Source organism: Equus przewalskii, chromosome 19 (assembly GCF_037783145.1).
Source record: "Equus przewalskii isolate Varuska chromosome 19, EquPr2, whole genome shotgun sequence".
In the NCBI taxonomy this organism is placed as follows: Eukaryota; Metazoa; Chordata; class Mammalia; order Perissodactyla; family Equidae; genus Equus; species Equus przewalskii.
Window position 1 is genome coordinate 39,331,499 of NC_091849.1, and position 21,205 is coordinate 39,352,703.

At 40.4% G+C, this 21,205-nt stretch overlaps 1 protein-coding gene across 6 annotated transcripts in view; it reads right to left on the reverse strand.

The window, feature by feature from the left end:
- The window catches only part of KIF6 (kinesin family member 6), a 371,498-nt gene that overhangs the window by 172,830 nt on the left and 177,463 nt on the right, over positions 1 to 21,205 (reverse strand). For all 6 annotated transcript variants that reach the window (XM_070584535.1, XM_070584539.1, XM_070584537.1 and 3 more), the window contains 3 exons: positions 12,350 to 12,455; positions 11,348 to 11,486; positions 6,776 to 6,991 (listed from right to left, as the gene is read on the reverse strand). In XM_070584535.1, coding sequence (XP_070440636.1) covers positions 6,776 to 6,991; positions 11,348 to 11,486; positions 12,350 to 12,455 — 461 coding nt within the window. The remainder of the gene's footprint in view (positions 1 to 6,775; positions 6,992 to 11,347; positions 11,487 to 12,349; positions 12,456 to 21,205) is intronic.

Here is a 21,205-nt window from a genome sequence, read left to right on the forward strand (position 1 = left end):
CCAGGGAACCCAACCTACTGTTATATGGAAAAATGAAACCTGAGCTCAAAATAATCAATTGAAAATTTAATTTTTGAATGCAATGTTTAATAAAATGAAAATTACCTGTGTTCTGACATAATCTTCATATTTATGATCCTTTATCCTTGAGCCAAAGGAGAGAGTTCCAATGCCCAGGACCATGGTTAACTTTTCTGTTGCATACAAGTAAATTACTTTGAGCAATTGGTCTTCCATGACTACTTGGGTAGGGCATTCTACCAGACCTCAGTGGAGTGTCTTCTTCCAATAATTTTTGAAAGGATGTTTGAGGCTATCCCTCCTATTTGAAGAATTCATTTGCTTAAGCAGGTAATACCCAACCTACTTGAGAGACATAACTAAATAGAAATATAACCTTTCACCCAAAACTTCAGCAAAAGGTGAGAAAAATGGCATTATCCCAGAATATGATTCCTCCTATAACCGGTTCGGGAAAAGGGAATGTTGACCTGCATTTTACCTGTTTTATCTTGGTATTTTAGAGCAATACTCATTCATACTGATGAAAATAAACACATAAGCAAACACGACAAAAAGGAAACCTTTCCCCCTTTCAGGTTCATTCTATCTGGCTATATCTTCCTCTCCCCTCTGCTCCTCACTGTCATCAGCAGACCTCTTTTCTAGTCATTTCACTGAGTACTTAAGTACCAGGTTCGTGATCTTTCTCTACAGATCCAACTCAGAAATTTTAATAGGCAACTTTAATGTCCGTAGGGAATAGGTATCCATTTTACCAAACTACTTTCTGCCTCTTTGATACCTCTAGTTCTTTGAATCCTTCCCATATTTGGAATCTGTGTTCCCCTTCCTGACCATGCTGTCTCCCCCAAACAATCTGGAATTGATGGCTGACTGGACTACAGTTTTGCAGGAACCTTCAACTATCCAGGCCCTTTTCTTGAGCATTCATCATACTGGAAGACAGCTCTATCTACCTATTTATCTCTTCTACTAGATTAAAAATGCCTGAGGTGCTCAGAGATGGTGACTTCCAAAATAGCTAGATAGATAAGGCACACAGGTGTTCATAGATGTCTTCTGAATCCAACCAAATGTCAGAAGTTGAGTCCCATCTAAGGCCATCTTGCTTTCCTTTAGAAAACACATTGACTCTTCTTTGCTTTTTAAGTTTAAAACCGTATTGGGATCACAAAGACTATCAGATAAACATTTGGAAATGAGTGTGAACCTTGATTTTGGACCTAAAGCAGAGATCTATTGTTTCTCCTTTTCTCTATCCTTCTCTTTCTCTTTTTCAAGTATCATTTATTCATCAAATATATAAACCCTTCAAATAGGAGGAATGCCAAATGCATTTCTCGGAGGTAGCACTTGGAGTAAACCTTGGCTAACTGGTCACTACTGTTCTCTGCAGAAGTGAGATTGACTGCAGAGCTACAGAGGAGGCAATGATCCACTTACTATTTCTTTAATTGCATTTATGGGGAAATGCAAAGATGAAAGTGTAGTCATTTCCAAAAGGGAGGGTGAGATGGGTCATGAGAGATTGGAAAAGAAGAGGTGGGCTACAGGTGGGCTGAGGTCTACAACAAAGTAAGATGGAAAGGATCTTAGAAAATCTAATCTTTATTCTTTGTCTCTGGTTGTTTTATGGGTGAGTTTTGCCTCCTTCAACTTCTCTTTGAGCTTTTCTTTTCAACTTGGTGGAGGTTTGGGTATATTAAATCTTTGTAACAGTAGCTTTTGGTCTAGAGAGCAATCCTTTGAGCCACAGTAAAGCAAACTCAAGGAACTGACTTAAAGTTTGAAGCAGATCACAGTGAAGTGCCAGCTCCTCTGTTCTCTTGTGTGTGCATGTAGCTGCATCCTCGGTGTCAGGAGAACTTAGAAAACTGAGAAGCAGGAGAAGAAACAGAGTTGTCCTTTATGCCATGAACAATTATTGTGGGCTTCCTGCATAATCTCTCTTCATGGTCCTTGCCTCTTCTCTGTTTCCATTACTCCCACCTCAGGCTATCATGCTATCGCCTAAACCATTTGCTCGAGCGTCCAAGAGCCTCATCTCCAATATACCCTAGATGTGTCTTCCAGAAATACCTCCCCAGAGCTCAACTATCACCATGCCTGCTCTGCTTTGGTGGTTCCCTTGCAACTAAATGAAGAAAATTCCCTGGCTTGGCATTCAAGTGTTTTTATAACATGACCCTACTCATTCAATAAAGAAACGCAAGAAATTAAAACAGCATGAAAGCATATGAAGTTAAAAGGGGACGTTTCCATCTATTCCTCTACTCCTTCTCCCAGAAGCAACCATCCTAACAATTTCCTAGTCATTTTCTAACCTGATTTCTTCTGACTTCCTGTACATCTTGTTAAAGACAAGACAACAGGCCCAAAATGGAGTCAGTTATGCTAAGCCCCACATCACCAAACTGAGACTTGACTTAATTACAGTTTTGGCTCTTCCAGAAATGGAATCTTAAACCAGTCATTCAAGAATCACCTGATCAGCACTAGTGAGGTAATCTGCCTGACAGACCTCTGCCGTCCTCTAGAGGAAAGTGACCTTGCCACAACCAATCCACTTTTTGCTAGTATAACTTCCTTGTCCCCCCTCCCTTATGCCTATAAAAGTCTTGCATTTTGTACAGCTCCTCAGAACTCCTTTCTCTCTGCTAGATTGGATGCTGCCTGATTCATGAATTGTTGAATAAAGCCATTAAGATCTTTAAAATTTACTCATTGAATTGTTTTTTAACAATCTCCAATGCCCCAGATAAACAAGCACCCTTACCAACTCAACATATTTTTTCCCTTGCTTTTCTGTTTCCAAGCCATTGCTAATATTATTCTTTAAACCTGGAATGTTATAGAATGTTCTTCTCTCCATCTTTGAATATCCAGATTCTACCAATCCTTTGAGACCTAATTTCCATGTCACTTGCTCTGTAATGCTTTTCCTGATCTACTTATTAAAATTCTTCCCATCTCCTTTGAATTCCCATAGCATTTCTTCTAGCTCCTGCTTATAGCACTTGTTATTCTCTGCTCTTTGGGTACCAAGCCAGCCCCCACTATTTAAATGTAAGCTCCCAGAGCTGAAGAGCATTTCTCAGTTCACCTCAGTGCTCCCTACAACATGGACCCTGAGCCCTTCCATGTACAGACTGGAGATTCAACAAATTCTCACCCAGTGAGTAAGAGAAAAGAGCCTGGAGCCTCCAGGCTGTGGATTTGGCTTTCAATTCACCTTTTAAAATGCCAGGGACATCACCTGTGTTGAGAGGATTCTGTTAGCATCTCAAACAGTTAAAGGATGTGTGAGTCATCAGGGGCTTTTGGAATACTGACTAGTTCCAGGTGACTATTTGGAATGTGCAGTCAGAGAACTAAAACAGAAAAAACCCAAAAAACCCAAACTATAAAACTCCTGCTATTTTAAAGAGAACAATATGACTCTTTTCAAACTGTGGAGCTGAACAATCCCTCTCATTATTTCAGTGAAGCCAAAACAGACATTTAACCGCCAAAACAACAACAAAAAGCCCCCCAGCCCCTAAGCTTCCTCCCTTTTGGCAGGCTGCTTATGCGATGGCTGTGCGGGACTCTCTCGTGAACCACGAATTTGGTTTCATTTTCTTTTAACACAAGAAATTTGAAAGGAGTCATTTGCAGCATAAAGTGGGGGTGAATGGAAGAAGGGGGAGTCATCAAAAGGGAGACAGTTTCACAACAGTTTGAGCTGAAAATAGTCAAATTTATGTGCCTTCTGCATTAAAAACAGCCCAAGGGAGGGTTAATAGAAATTGACAACACTTGCATAAGGCAGTAATGCTTTCAAAACAACAGGCGTATTAATCTTTTGTATTGGGTTTAGTTTACACAAGCCTCTTATATATAAAATAATGTAATAATAAAAGTCTAATCGGCTCCTGGGATCTTAAACGTCGTAGCAAACTATCCCATTACCTGTTGCTTCGCAGCATTGCTTCATCCACAGCAATGTGCATCCTATCTGTACTTTTGCCAAAATATAAAATCAATCCCCCATCAATCCTTCCTCCAAATGGCTAGATCATTATCAATCCATTTGTGAGCCTGCTCCAATTTAAAGTTATTGCTAGAACTATATCCAATGCCAGTTAACTCAAAAACCCTTTCAACTATAAGGCTTTTCTCCAAAACTCTTTTACCTCATTTGTACTTGGACTTTGCAAACAATTTCCATTATTTTTTCAGGGATTTTTTTTTTTTTATTCAAGTGAACTTAATTCATCCTCCAAACAAAACTATAGTCTGTCTTGATAGCAATATCAAGCAAAAAGGAGTTACTGAAAAAGTTGACTGTAATTATGAGTTGGGAGAGAGATTATGAGATGCTGTGGGAAAGAAGAATTATGAGAAGGGAGCTGGTGTGGGCAAGAAAAAATAGAACTAGAAAAGGCCTGGCACACAGCAGGGGGCTGGGCAGTGATATCTGAGGCCATTTCTGCATGGCACAACGTGCGTGTCTTTGGAAAAGGTCAGTAAACAGAGTTCCTTCCACCGTGAGCGTGAGGTTCTAACATGGGTACTGATTATGGCCTTTCATTTCAGCAGAGATGCCCATGCTGTGTTGTCTAGAGCCAACGATGCCAACTGTTGCAGGGCCAGGGGAGGCACCATTCCTTACCTCCATAAAGAGCCTCACCAGCCACCCAGAGACCTGGGGACCAATCCTCATTCTTACCCCACATATCCAATTAGTCACCAAGCCCAGTTCACTCTACCTCCTCGAGTGCTTCTGATCCCCCCACCTCTCTCTCATCAGCCCCATCCTTTGGCTTGGACTACTGGACTACAAGGGCCCCCTAACAGGTCATTCAGTCTTTGTGTCCTCTGCCAGTCTGTTCTGCACATGTCACTCACCCCGTCTTCTCAGTCTCTCACTCCTCAGATCCCAACCATACCTGGCATTTTCACTTCCTAAAAGCCTCCTTTCCACCACAGAGGCCTTGGAAGTGATTCCTTCTGCTTGCAATGTTCCTTCCAGCCACACTCCCACCCCCATACCCCTTCTTGGATCTTTTGGGTCTTAACATTGAGGTAGGGTTCCCCCGCACGTGCTCCGTTAGTCATACAGAGGTATACATCTTAAATTAATTGTTCAAGGCTCTCTTCTCTGTAAGTCTGTAAGTGCTCTGAGGTCAGAGACTGTGTTTGTCCATGCATGTCCTCATCTGTAATATAGGGGTAATGCAAGAACTTTAGGATAAGGATTAGATGAGTTAATTCAAACAGTGAACTCTGAAGAATACCTGGCACATAAAAAGGTTATGTAAGCTTTAGCCGTAATAAAAATAATTAGCACAGTAGCTAGAACGAAGTGTGTACCAATAAACATATGTTGAATGAATGAAGGAATGAATAAATTGATGGTTGAACTAGTGAAGTCACCAATCCAGAGAGCATCTTTTTTCCAACCAGCTGTTGCCCATAATAGAGTATAGGAATGCTGTATGGAAAACAATCACAGAGAGGAACAGTTGCTTTTCCCTGTCTACTGCCACCATGATAAATGGTAAAAGCAGCATTTTTGGTTTCCTGGGATTTTAAATTTATCCTTCTGTGCTGTGTTGCTAAAGAAATATTCAAAGCAAGGAGATTTGGAATAAAGAGATAAAGGGATATACCATCACAAAATATACTTCCAGGCTTCTCAATCTTTTCTCTATTAACTAAAAAGTGTCCTTCTTAGTGAGCACCATACTCCTTAATTATACCCAAGCTGAATCCTTTAGAAAACAATGCATGTCAGGTTGTCCATTCCAACATACGTTTATACAGAAAATTTCAACCTATGTTGCCAAAAAGGGAAGCTCTTCACCCCTTTGTTCTGGTACATTCCATACTTCAGATTCCTCAACGTCTTCAAGAGAAAGGCACCCGTCACATACCTACACATCACCGTCTGCTGGTCTAATAGAACGAGAAATGTACACAAACCAACCTGGGCTTCCAGCACGGTTCTGCAGTTGTGGTACTGACACGCTTGTCACAAGCTACAAATGGGGACGGTGCCTCTGAATTGGTCCAAACCTGTCAAATCCTATCATCCGACAAAACTGTTTGTTTATTGTCCTTTAAGTCAGAGTGTGATATATTTTTAAATTATTCTGCTGCGGAGAGCTCATTTAGATTCAGAAATAAACATTGTGTCATCACGTCAGTCATGCAACATCTGTCCTTACTCTTTCCCTCCTGTATGTACCTCCTATAATGTTCCTTTCTCTAAAGTTAACTTTTCTACTGTTGCCCTGGACCCATCCATTTCTGTCTCTGAACTCTGTGACAATTCATACTTGTTTTTTCAGTTCAGTGACCAATTTGAAAACTGGTATTAAACTTAAGGGATTTGATAGTTATAATAAATAATTCTAACAAATAAGTCATTAGAGCCTTTATCCTGGAATATTTTAAACTAAAGGATGCTATACTAAATTCTATTATGGAGAATGAAGAATACTGGAATTTTTTTTTTGAGGATGGATAAACTTTACTTGGGGTTTTTTGTTACCGCTGCTGCAGGAGCAGGTGCTGCTGCTACAACTACAAAACCTCAAGAAATGTTAGTAATGATAAAAACAATAAGGATGATGATGATGATGAATATAATAATAAAATTATAATCGTATATGTTTGTTTACTTTTTATGTAGATTTATAATTTATGATGTCTATGTTTCTATTTAAGGTTACGTAATTTATATTTAGTAATAAATATAACTGACCTGTTTTTCTGTGGAGCAAACTGGACCTACACCCCAAAGCGCTGACGTCCTGAGCCTGTGTGGGAGCCGAGGAGAGCGACATCCTTGGACCTTCTGGGTTCCCGGCTGGGAAGGGGGAGCTCTGTGAGTGTCTAAATTCATTTCTGTTCATGCTAGACAGGTGGAGAGCGTCTTGAGCTTTCTTCTTTTCCTTCTTTAACATATTGACCAGAATATCTGAAACTTGACTTAAGGACTTAGTGACTCATGATAGATTATAATGATCAAAACACTAATGTTTTGAATGAGATTAATAGTCCCAATAACATTTGCTATTTGTCACATGGTGAAGACTGACTGAAGGAGGACTTCAACTTCCTGAAGTCAATGATATAGTTATGGGCAGTTTAGGAGGCTACTGGTCTTTCAATATGGCACCATTATGTGAAAAATGAGTAAACCCAACGGTTTTTAAAATGTTCTTAGTTATAACCAGTTAAGACAAAATTTTTATGAAAGGGTTTATAAAAAGTAAAATAAACACTGAGTGGTGATAAACAAAGGAGCTATGTATATATCTGTGAGTAAATAAGACTTTGATCCAGGAAGCCACTCAGGAGGCAGCAGGAGGAGGGCAGAGGGAGGACTCCAGAACCCGCCCAGCTGGCAGATGCGCCAACTCAGTCTGGTGGCCAGAGCAGTTTGTGTCCAACACATGTGTTTGTTAGTGTACATCCGAATGGGATTTGAAGTCACTTTTTAAACAATGTTTCTAATTTTTGGCCACAAATGGAACTGAAGAGAGGTGAATTATTGGTATAGATGTATCATTTTAAAATGCCCTTTTGGCAGGCCATTTAGGGATGCTAGAACACTGAGGATGAGTGAGAAAATCACTCCATTCTACCCTACTTCACTGTTCTTTTGGGTGCAAGATGCTGAGAATGCTAAGGGATTCTGCCATCACTAAGAGAAAAGACTATAATCCCTCTTGAGAATCTCAGAACTCTACCTGCATACGCAGCAAAATGAATTTAAGGCCTTCACCATGCCTAGAAGTGCCTTCATTAAAATAGGAGTCTGAGGAAATATGAAGATGGTGTGGGAGAGAAGACTGCTGCTCAGAAAGGAGGGGAAGCACCCAGCTACACTCTTTCTTGGGCTAGTAACATGGAAATCATTTGACCTCCATCTTCCTCCACAGCTTTGACTCCAACTTTTTGGTGATTTCTGGAAGCACAATCAATTTTTCTCTCACAATCCCTGATGTGGCTTCCATTTTTTGCCTCAAAAAATCTTGAATTTACTAAAGGAGTTCACAAGTTCTGTAGTGTCTAGGCATTGGTCTGACAGAAAAAATAGGGCTCTACCCAGAGCTTCTACTCCTCCTTGTAGGAAATTGATTATCAACATCATCATACACTTTCATTGGTTCATACACCACAATGGCAACTTCCTTCTGTTCACTGATTCAGTGATATTTATTGGAGCTTAGACTATGTGCCAGGCACTATTCTAGGCACAGGGATAGAGCAGTGAACAGGCAGATCAGTTCTTACTCTCATAAGCTGATGTCCTACTGGAGAAAGACAAATCTCTCTCTCTTTCTCTCTCTTCACACACACACACACATTAGAAAGTAAAAGTGCCAGATACCTTACTTTAAAAAGATCAAGAGGGCCTGTGTGGCTACTCTACATTGGGTATGCAAGAAAGGCTCAAGCCTCAAGAAAGGCTTTTCTAAGAGTGATATTTAAGCCAAGATCTGAAGGACAAGAAGAACCAGACAGAGGAAGAGTACCTAAGCAGAGGAAATGGCTAGTGCTAAAACTCTAAGGAGAAACTGGCTTGGCAGTGGTTCCCAAACAGGGGCTCTTTTACCACCCATAGGACATTTGGCCATATCTGGAGATATTTTTCATTGTCATACTGGAGTGGGGGGTAGGCGCCTTACTGGCATCTAGTGGGTAGAGTCCAGAGATGCCACTAAACATCCTACAGTGCACAGGACAGCCCCCACGACAAAGAATTACACAGCCCAAATGTCAGTGATGCTGAGATTGAGAAACCCTGTGTCAGAAGAACAACAAAAAGGTCACTGTGACTGAAGCCTAACACAAGGGACAGAGGCATGAGAAATGAAGTGAGAGGGCTAGGCAGGGGCAAGATCAAGCGGGGAGTTTGAATTTTATTCTAAGTATAACGGGAAAGCCCTGGAAGACTTCAATCAGAGAAATGATGTGTTCTGATTGCATCTCACAAAGATCACAGTACAAATTCATCTTCTCTGCTGCCTTCCTTCTTCTCACCTTTCCTTTCTCTTCTTCCCCTTTCCATTCCATTTAACTTGGGCCTTTGCTGTGTGGGGTGCTAAGTGACACCCTGTTATATACTTTGTGAAGGGGTATCTGAACTTCATTCAAAACAATAATGTCACTGAAACAACACCGTTTTCACTCCCTTTCCAAGAAGAACATTCAGTGTTGTTCACTGTCATCTTGGTTGCATTACCGTCTTTTGTTGAGCTCAAGTATTATCACTTTTTTCCCCTACGAGCCATATCTTTCTCATTCCTCCTGTCATAGTCTCAGCCTTCTGGGTTCTATCAAAAAAGATATGAAAATATCCAACCCGACTGAGAAATTATGAAATTTCAAGAGCCTTTCTTGGCCATTAGCCCTTGATAAGGGTAAACTTTGTGATGAGTAAATCTTAGCTGCAATTTTTCCTTCTCCTGAGTTACCCCATTATCCTCAGAGTCCTGTCTTCCCCTGTCTAACGCCCTATACCGGTCAAAGCACTTTCCAGTCCATTGTCTCACTGTCTTTGCTCAGCCCTGTGAGGCTGGCAGAGCAGATCTCACGTTCCTCCTCCTGACAAGTAGGAAAGAGCTCCATTGAGCAGTTGTAGAGCTAATGAATGAAGAGCTAGGATTTCAATCCTGGTATGAACTTGAAGTTCAGTGTTCTTTTCACTATGGCCCCTACGCACCATCATTTTGAATATGAGTCTCCAAAGGACGAGACCCTGCTCGAGCTCCTCACAGTCAGTAAGGAATCTAGTGTGGCCCCACATGAACAGAGGTACCTGGATTTACCAGTGAAGCAGGGAGATGATGTATGTCTCCCTCTCTTTTTTTAAATAAACATAATGAACAAGCCTAGACTGTTCCCTCTCTGTCATATCTCCTTTCATCCCTCCTGTACGCACAGACGGTCATGAGCCCAGAAGGGGATTAAGAAGTTGGTAGGAGTATTTAGGGGAGAAGATCCTAAGCTAGGAAGAAGGCCAGGAAAAGAAGCAGAGCTCAGACAGGGGCCGGGGCCAGGACTGAGGTCTAGGCTGGGACCGTCCCTGGAGATGGATGGGGTAAGAGAGAGGAAAAGGAATGCGAGGGTGACAACACTTGCGGGCAGCGCTCAGAGACAAGGGCTGGTGTGGGAGGATAATTCACAGTTGAACCTACTGTTACTGGCTGGATAATAAAGCAGCTAAACTCACTCCAATCAGACATATGGGGTCTGCTAATCCTCAACTCAAATTAGAGACCGAAGTTAATCAGGCAGCGTGCCTACCTCGTATTTGGTTTACGTCTTTATATTGGATTTCCTTCATGGAGGTTATTTTTATGCTTTTGCACACTAGCTGAAGCTAAAATGCCTCTCAGTAATTTTTAAGACATGAAAAAGAAATATCTGTTCATAAAGAATGGACCAAAATAATTTGTTGCGAATGTTTAAATTCTGCCAATGTAATGAAAATGTCAAATCTTTTACAAGACGCTTGAAAGATAAAATAAGAAACAATACTGAAGAAATAGTGGGGAGACCTGAGGTCTAACCCACCCAACAGAAGCTCTCTAGAAGTAACCACCTAGTCTGTAAGGCGGGCATAGCTCCCATGAGCTGCCACTGCTTTCAGTGCCCAAAATACACTGCCTTACGCTGCTTTCTAGAGCCAATACGAATTCTATCTTGAGCGCATATCTTTACTCACTTCCAAATTTGGGAACGTTGGTCTGTGGAACCCAAAGCGGTAGATCTGGCTTTTAAATAAAAAGTTACATTTAAATCAATCTCTGCTCTTCATAAGCTAAATACCATTTGTCATTTTTCAGCCATCATTTGAGTTTCACCCACACACCAACCACAGATTCTGGGCCGTGGTGAGGCTGTGGTCAGCCTGGTGTCCGGTCAGCTAGCTAAAGATAACCAGCTAACTCACTGGTTCTGGACTAAAACAGAAAGAGCACTGCAGAGTCGTAAAAAAATAAAAATAAAAAAAATAAATTTAATGTTAAGAGATGGTATAAAGAAAAGCCCATACTTTTCAATAAATTGAAATATTCCTCACAATAGTAACTATATTTGGTTAAAAACAAGGTAAGTTTTTTCCTTTTATAGCAACTCTATGTTTCACTAGTTGCTCCATTTTGTTGGTTGAGGGGACGTTTTACTTCTAATGGAAAGAAGAGATGTGAACTGGAAGCAGGGTGGGGAGCTAGGAGGTGTGGCCAGGGGAAGACATCTAAGGGTTCCCACTTCCTGGTTCAAGCATTAGGGGGAGAGTTTCTATTCACTTCAGAAAGGATACTGATTTCATTATCTCTCTGCTGTAGAAGATCTCGTAGCTTTTTATATTCTTCCTCTTTCAATGGTTCTTGGCAGTCTTGCTCTTTGATTTCAGAGGAGACTGTGCTCTTTCCATGGATCTTCTTGTCATTCAGCAGCTTCTGTAAGATGAAACGAGAGCTTAGCATCCATACCTCTATTCCAAATTTCTTTTGTCTTTTTGACTCTTTTCACCTTCAACAATTCCTTGCACAGATCAGGCATGCGTGTCCTCTCCTGCCTCCTGGTCTTTGTAAGGTAGTTGCCTTTGTTTGCTGTGTCTTCCCCTCCTACCTGTCCTCTTTTCCTCCTAGTTCATCATTCCCCTCTCTGCTATCCGATCTCTTCTTCCTTAAATTGAGAAATTTCTGCTCAAGCATGATCTCCTCTTGAATTTCTTTCCCTTTCTCCATAACCCTATACCACTTAATTCACACTTTAAAAAATAGCACTTATCATATATTATAATTATTCTTTACATATCTGTCTTCTCCATGGCTTACTTATGCAACTTTGCCTTCCCTATGCCTGGCCCCTAGTAGACTCACAACAAATGTTTATTATCTTAAAGAAGTACACCAAATGACAAGTGAGGTTAACGATACTTCCACTGCATCATCAGGAGAGGTGAAACCTAAGGCAGAGAAAAATTGAGGATTCATATGGATAAATCAAAACTGAACTGCTATAAAAAAAATGAGGACAATTCTCTTTATATACCTTGAAAAGCAATGGTTTTTGAAGATGGAACTATTCTACATGGAAGGTAGAGATTCCTGGCAAAAGAATTAGAAGTCCATGGTCTAAGCTAATTCATTGGCAAGTAAAATACAACCTCTGAAAAAATTCAGAGACAATCACAGCCTTGGTTCAAAGATCATACCATTCTGGACATGGGAAGCTGGACGTGGTCAACTAGGAAAGCTTTACTGCAGTTTGAACATGGCAGACAACGACTTCTACTAGAGGAAATGCTTAAATTTACCTTTAAATGATGGAAACAGTGATGAATTTTACGCATATCGGTGCCAACCTCTAGTCTGCTCTCTGGATCCTGGTCTTCCAAAAAGGATGTTGTTAGTTTTTCCAGCCTAAAAATACATAATGTATGAGAAGCAACTATGAGCTAAAAACTTTAGAAATTCGAATGGCACTGCTTGGCTGGTTAACATTTGAAGTCCAGGATGTTGTTCCCACTTTACGGAAATATAATTACCTGATTTGACTACACAAATTAAGGGGAAAGAATTTGACAAAGTGAAATCTGAAATGATGCGATTATTTGACTAATTTTCATATGCAGCTTTCAATATAAGAATCATTTGATTTTTACAAAAGATGCATTCTAGCCAAGCTGAATTTCTATGCCCCTGTGCCTAGCTGCAATATTGCTAGAGAAAGCAATGAAAAAGTTTTTTTTTATTAGTTTTGTTAAAATTCAGCTGGGACCTCAGTGATGCTCCACAACCCTTTTAATTATTCCTGGTTGACTTATATTCTTCACAGTGGTTATTCCAAGTCCTTCCACAGCCCTAAGCCCACCACTACTCGTTTACTCTCTGTCAATAACAGAGCTTCTCACTAGACTGAGAAGGTCAAGCTGCGACAAGTGGGCTCCTTCGGTTTCCTTTTCCTTCACTTCAGAGTGTCTCTGCCTCACCACTCGCCAATCTGCCTCACCAACTCCTTCTTTTATATGTTTTGAATAATATCCTTCTTCCTTCTCATGGCCAACCACCCCCACGCCCCCTGGGCTCTCTTCAGGCTTCTACCACGATAACCTGATTAACTGCCTCCCTATCACCTCTCCATACTGACTCTTTCCCCTCTGCTTACAATGATTTTCATGCTATTCCAATTTTAAAACAAAACAAAATAGAAAAAAAAAAAACAACGCTCCCCTTTGGAGGGACCATCCAACCACTCTATTCTGAAGTCCTGGTTTTGCTGGTAGTATGATGTGTGTTTACTATAGTCCACACTGCATTCTAGAGTCTGTGTACCACCTTAGCTCCCCTGTTATTTCATAAGCATCGTAGGCGATGCTTGGCTCTTACTCATCTTTGTCTTCCCTCTCCCTGACCCTGTAGCTAGAACAGTGCACACCTCAGGTTCTCAATACAAATACATTCATTAGTTCATAGATTCATCTCTACGGAAATTATTCCCCTCTATGTTGAGATGGAACTCTTGGTAAGGAAAATGTAAGGATGGCTTTCAGTATCTACAGTGGTAAGTATCATAATACACAGCGGCATATTTTTCTCATATTGTTATGAAAATAGCTGCCTACCTCCAGGATCATTTTAAACTGTACCTATTTCCTTTCCACTGTTACTATCAGCCCACTCACACGAGATGTAAGGATTTCCATCACAGAGCAGGTTTGGATTTCATTTTGTCAAATAAAAATGGCAAGTAATAGGATATATTGGAATATATGAGGAAGCCATTTTGGTGTAAACCTAATTTGGCCTGACCTTGTCTTTCCAAAAGGGCCTGACTGAGGCCGTTGAGCATGCACTGTATATCTGCTTTAGAGATTCCCTATGGCAAGAGCAAAAGGCCCTTGAGATAAAGGTGCAACTTCCCTCCCCCTCCCAACGTTGGTGTCTCCTTAAGGATTAAGCATCTTTCCTTAGGCTAGAAACTGATTGCTGCACTCACCTGTGACCGCCCAGCTCGAGACAATAGACTTGCCTCCTGCTACACCCACGAAGATAGCAGACCCACTACCTGCTGTGTCCATCAAGCGCTGTGTAGACAGGGCAATCTTGTGACTACTGTGGGAGGGACATTTCAATCATATGTAAAGCACCCTCTTTGGGGGTATATAACCATTCTGTACACCTCATTTCTTTGGTGCCCTTTCTTCCTTCGGGAAGAAAGGCCCCGGGCCATGGTCCTCAGATTTCAGCTCAGAATAAACTCACCCAAATTTTCATTTACAGATTGGTTATGGATTATTTTCGTCGACAATTTATATCTCTTCCTCTAACCTGTGACGTGTGACAGTGGATGGTGTGAGACAATTTATAAATAGTCATTTTTAAGGAGTTTCTCTGGGTGGAGGGATACTTGTCATTTGCGCTATTTGCTGATGGACACCATGTTTCTTTGTAGAATAGAGCTTCCAACCATCAGACACACAGAGAGAGTGATTTCTGATACAAATACCTTTTAAAAAGTTTCTATATAAAATATTATAAAAGTATGTTTATGAAAAGAATTCCAAACAATACAGCTGTGAATAAATTAAAAAGTAAACACTCTTCTCTCTCTCTTCCCCTGCCACCATTCCTGTCTTCTTTATTCACTCTCTATATCTCAAGGAATCCACTGTTAACAGTTGAAATATGTTCTTCTAGCTCTTAATGAAGCAGATCCTATCTCCATACGTTCATTCGTAGATTGGTTTGTTTATATAGAAATGAGATCACAATTGGAACAGTGTTCTGCACCATTATGTTTCTAAAAAATTTATCACAGACAATCTTCCATGCCAGTACATATATAGTAGGCCTAGTTCATTTTTAATGGCTATATAATATTCCATAGCACTGGTATACTGATCCTCTCATCATGGACATTGAGGTGACGTATTCATAGTGGCTACTTTCTTCTGTAACCCATGAAGAGGCCTGGATCTGCAGTTCCCACTTAGTGAGGCTTCAAAAACATAGTAATGTTTACCTACTTGCATTTTCCCTGAATACTTATCAGAAATTCTGGAACTCCGAAAATCACCATTAGTTCTAGGATATACCCTTCTCTGCAGCAAAAGCGTTTTGTGGTTTCTAGTGTCCATAACATTTCTAACAGACAATATTAGGTTAGAAGCAATGGTTAATCAATTCTTCCTTCTTGCTTTTTCTTTAGAAAATAATTTCTTCCGCATAGTTTGATCATAAAGTATATATTCTAGGAACCATTCCATGAAGGAGGGCTGAAATGGAATCTTAATTCACAAGAAAGCACTGTAAGACCCAAGCCTACTGACCAGCGGAGTGACCACACATGGACCGCTCAGTCTCACTGGGCTTTGGCTATTCTATTGCGCCTCTTATCCTGCGCAATAATAGTACAGTGTACAAGGAGGACCAGGGACATGATCCAAAGAAAGGGTTAAGAACTCCTGCCTAAATGAAGGAACTGAATTGCATTACTCTTTCTGGGACTCAATGAGTCTGGTACAAACTAAGAATAAAGATGAGGCCTTTTTTTTGAGGAAGATCAGCCCTGAGCTAACCACCGCCAATCCTCCTCTTTTTGCTGAGGAAGACTGGCCCTGAGCTAACATCCATGCCCATCTTCCTCTAATTTATACATGAGATGCCTATCACAGCACGGCTCTTTGCCAAGCGGCGCCATGTCCACACCTAGGATCTGGGCCGGTGAACTCCAGGCCACTGAGAAGCACAATGTGCGAACTTAACCGCTGCGCCACTGGGCCAGCCCCAAAGATGAGGCCTTTTGACATGCAATTTCTTTCTCAGTGCTTGAGACCACAGGCCTCTTTAGATAAGAAAAATGCCTGGTCATTCCTTCATACATTTGATTTATTGTTGAATTTATTTTCTTATCAACTGAGGACTTGCTCTAATAAACAAAATACAGAAAAATGCTTAATTCAGATGTTTTCAATGTACTCCTCTCGTAGTTAAGAGTGAACAGTTGACCCCAAATTCCCTGCATTTTCCTATCTCCCAAAATAGTTCCCAAGTTCATACCTAGTCACTGCTCCCACTGAGGGGTCTCCCAGCTGCCAGAACCCTGCGGGACAGTGAAGAACTGTTGGCAGAAAAGGCTCTCTAAGGAGGTCAAGTGAGTACAATGAAGTCTGTTCTTTGTTTCAAGTAAACAAAAAACTTTAATTTTTTTCTACTTTTGCTAGGAGAAAAGAAGGAAGAGAAAAGAATCCTGGGGAAGAAGAAAAAATAAATGCATGCCACTCAGTTCCAGTTCATATGGACAGGGAGTATCATAGATAACCTACGCATGTCTGAACACGTAGCCTGGTGATGGGAGGTGACGAGTAGATGCTTGGTGACTAATCTGACTGCTAATGAGAGGCCTCTAGCAGCCCAGAGTCTAGTTCAGCAATCTTTCATATTATATATTTTGACACCTGGCCACACAATAAGAATTGATGGTATTTCCTAATACGTGTGTTACCCCTGTGAGACCACTGCACTCTTCTCTTCCTGCTCCCAATATTTCTTGCCAAAAAATGAAGTTTTGTCTGTAGCCATATTTTTTTGGAAATTTAGGTTTAATAATGTGAATAAAAAGGCAAAGCAAGTTTATTATCATTAACAATAGCTAATATTAGTTGAGCATGCACTAAATGCTAGATATCCTCCTGTGCCCTTTGAATGCATCATTTTCTCAATCCTCACAACAACTTACTGAGATAAGTACTATTATTATCCGCATATCATAAGTAAAGGAACTGAAGTACAGAGAGGTCAAATATCTTGCCTAAGATCACACAGCTAGCAAATGGTAGAGATGGGACTTAAACTCAGGGAGGCTGACTGCAAAATCTAAGTTTTCAAGTGCTATACTCACCATACTAGAACAAAGTTCTAGTAATTTTATTAAAATACTATGCTGAACAGTGTACTTTTAAAAGGGAATACCATGCTACTAGAATTCTTTGAGGAGGTAAATAGGTGAACAGACAAGCATGGAATCGCTGAGTAGCAGTTGCTTATATCCTAACAAGGCCACTGACCAGCATGATTTATAACAGCAAAAGGAGTTGGAAAAAAATTGGAATGTCCCCCAATAGGAAATTAATTAAATAATTTATGGCATAGTTATGTAGCAGCTACTTAAATTGATGGTGGAGAGGTATATTTATTGACCATAAAAATATGTACGATATATTATAATACGTTAACGATGAATCCCTTTACAGGGATTCTGCAAGTACCCTGTAACACATCCAAAAAGACAGAAGACAAGACACAACGAAGGAAGGAAGGAGCAGAGAAAAGGAGGGAAGAAAGGAAGATGAGCAATCCTGAGACTTTTGCCCAGTTGCTTGTGGGTCAAGAACATTTATCACCTTTCTGTGAAAAGAGAGATGACTGATCCAAGCTGAACTTGCTCTTCTGAAATATTTTTATGGTTATGTTACATTTAACTATTTACTAAATTAAGTTCATTGTTTATACATTGAGTGTGATTATGATCTCATTATTCTGTAATAATTTTTGTGAAAATTTATGAATGTGTTCCCATCAGCATTAGCTTCTAAAAATGGGCTGGAAACCATATCTCTAAGGTATTGGTTACGGGAAAGATGGGAGTAAAGAGGAATGGGGCATTAGTAAGAAGAGCAAACCCAAACTGAGGCATGGAAACCAGGGCTGGTTCTAAATCACGGGGACAGCTATGGGAGGTGTGCCCCAAGGAGGTGAGGGGAACACTGCTTTGTAATTGGGGGAGAAAGATAACGCGAGTGTCCTAGAGCACAGTATTATTCCAGGGAATTTACTAAAAGCAAAACTAGACAGTGCAAAGCAAAGAGACCTGGTCCTCTGACGCTGAGCTGGAAAGGGTGATAAAAGCGTCCCAGTTGTTGGGTCAGAGCAGTTTTCTGGTAGAACCATGGAAATGCCTGGCATCCCTGAGCTCCTGGTTCTGAGCTCATCTTGCTTCTCACTGTCTTGTGGAAAGGAGTAGGCAGCTCATTGCAAAGAACTGGGAAGGGGTTCCAACTTAAGAACCTAACCGATACTAATCATACCCAAGGGTGTCAAAATCTGCCTGACCTCTACCCACCATTTTTCTACTAAAGATGGGGCCATCAAGGAGGGTTTGTCTTTGACAGGGTTAAGCAACTGGGATGCTGGCAAACTATAGTTACATATTAACGTGAGCAAAGAACTGGAAACTAGTGATAAAGATATAAAAGGAAACTTTCTATCTTTTAACTTCTAGGAATGTGATAACTAAACAGGAAGAACGGGAGAATAGTTACACAATTAAGAAAAATTGATCATGGTAGGTAAGAAATGACTGATCTATCAGGTTGAATGATCTTAACTATTAACTAATTTGCCAACCTGTGTGGGTCACAAATTTCTCATCTGTAAAATGTGCAAAATAAATCATCTCTAAACTCTTTAAGCTCTACGAAATAAGACAATGCAAAGAACAAAGAGAGGGTATTTATTGCTGGGCCCATTAATGCCTTGCTATTCATAGACTGAACAGCGGGCCAACCTATAGGCGTCACCTGGGAGCCTCCTAGAAGTGAAGAATCGCAGGCCCCATGCCAGACCTGCTGAAACAGAATTCAGGCCCTATCCCAGACCTGCTGAATCTGCATTTAACAACATTCCTGGGTGATCTGTGCACGTCCTAATGTCTAAGAAGCATTGCAACAAGACAACCTGTTGTTGAATGTTGACTCCAGAATATATGCACATCTTTTCAGCCCTGGAAACCAAACAAATAAGTAACTTGCAATGTTAAATGACAGAGGAACTAACATCCCTTGATGATCAACTATGTCCTGGCCACTGTGCTAGAGACTGTACATATGTTTTTCTTATTTCAGTGGAAAAAGAATTAGAGTCTCATAGTCTGGTTCTCTTTATAACCGCCTTCTCCTAATTACTTTATTATTACTTTTATCGAACATCCATTATGCATCAGGCACTTGCACATACATTTTGTTATTCATCTGTACCATAAACCTATACATTATTGAGGACAGGAAAGCTCAGAGAAATTAAGTAACTTGCATATTGTTACAAAGGTAGGAAACTGAAACGCTGGGATTTGAAACGGGTTTTTTGAATCAGAAACCTCAACGTTTTCTACACGTATCGCAAAGCCTCCCAATCAACTCAGAAAAGTGTTTTCCACTTGCTATACTCCCTGGTACACTAAATTTATATTTCCAACGTAGAACTTTCTTGCAGACTTTTTTTTAATGAGTAAAGATGCAAACATCAAGGTCAATGAGATCATCAAGTAAACTTTGTGCCTGGAATCTCAAAGAAAAGAATTTTTGACAGGCTGCAACAGTGGGACTTCTGGAGACCCGATGATGGGGGCAGAGGAAGACCTAATTTTGACCTTGCTAACACGACGGGCTTCTCTTACGGGGTCTGACCCTTTAAAACATACAGTGTTGGGAGAGCACGTAATTTACAAAAGGGAAGTTCAGATAAGGGCAATAAATTCACAATTTATCATTAACTACAATCCACAGGACACGAAAAACTTAAGGCTGAGATTGTGCCAACAGGACTACAACCAAAGGAAACTATACAAATATTTTTCAGGGTCATTAGTTTTCATGTTTATTTTTTGTTAGATTCTGCTGAAAGAACAATTCCCAACTGGCTTAAAGGTGGTTACTTCACTAATTTTTTTCTTTTAGAATTCCCTGGTCTGTGACCAGTATTATATACATTATATGCTCCCCCAGCCTTAACCAGTAAGTGAAAGACATGGACCCTCACGTGCAAGGAATTGAATTCAATGTCAGCTACTTTGTTGGAATGAGCTCTTTTAATAACAGGAGGGGGCCAGAAAGTTCATGGTTTTGGTGATGCTGAGGAAATGCCTATGCAGAGCTTTCCTTCCAGATTTATCTTAGTAATGCATATTTCCCTTTACCTCCACAAAAGCACAGTTATATGGCGCCTCAAATGCAGAGTTGCACAACTGCTTGATACTTTCAGCGTTTTGAAATAGCAAAAGCAAAAAATCTAAATCAAAATCCAGACTGGTTTTCCTCTGTAATGGTGAAGATATGGCCTATTCATAGGAAAATGCATTCGTCCCACGTACTTCAGTTTATGGAATTTTTAAAAACTATTTTGAAATAATTTTTAAATAAACTAAAACAAGATTAAAGATACTAAAGACATTTTAAAAGCTCTTTTATAATGCAATGATGAAAGCTTTTGAAAAGTTACAAAAATCAATTTTGATTTTGTCAATCCAGATATTCATATATCCAATTTACTTAAAGGCATATCTAACTTGGTATGATCAAACATTTTAACTTCAGTAGACAACATAGAAAGGATCAGTGGCTTAGAATGTGTGTAAATAAAGGATGAAAATAATATAAATTAATCCAGAGATATTAATAACTCCATCTTTAAATTCAACATGTGTCTTTTGAACCCCTTGTTTGCTGTAGGCAAACTATGTTGTTTGTTTCATGTAAACATGAATACTCATCTACATAAATCCATAATAAATAAGAAATTGACTTACAGAAAAGAAAGTAGTGGTGTAGTAGGATAGGGGCAGAGAAGCTGGTTGGTGAGCAGGAGAGCTGGTGGCAGGATTATAAAAGACAAGTCACATTCAGGAAGGTGGCAATGACAGTCAACAGAAACAAGGTAGAAAAAGGTTTCCTATGATTATGGCAGAGGCTGAAAGAGCTATGAGAGAGAAGTTAAACTGGGTTAAAGCTTAGAGAAGAATGTAGTAGAGAGATAGATACCTAGGGACAGGAATGGAAAAAAGATGAACCGGCTTAGACGGTGGAGAAGCTACCAAGAGAGCCCGTCTGAGGAGAACACTGGGGACAGTGAGGAGATCAAGGCTCCTTAATCTCCTGGAGGAGCAGGGGATTGGAGGCAAGAGGGGAGAGGAGAAGGGGGAGGTGGGACAACAAGGATTGGAAGGTGGGGAAAGGAGAGGATGAGGTGGAGAGAAAGAGAGAGGAGAGAAAGGCAGAGTTCAGATGGATAAAACCAGAGAACCAATGGAACAAAAGTTCATTGGGAAATCCAGAGGAATAGGGACAATTGGAAATGGACTGGGCTCTATCCTAGCTATGTGTCTCCACAGTTAAAGT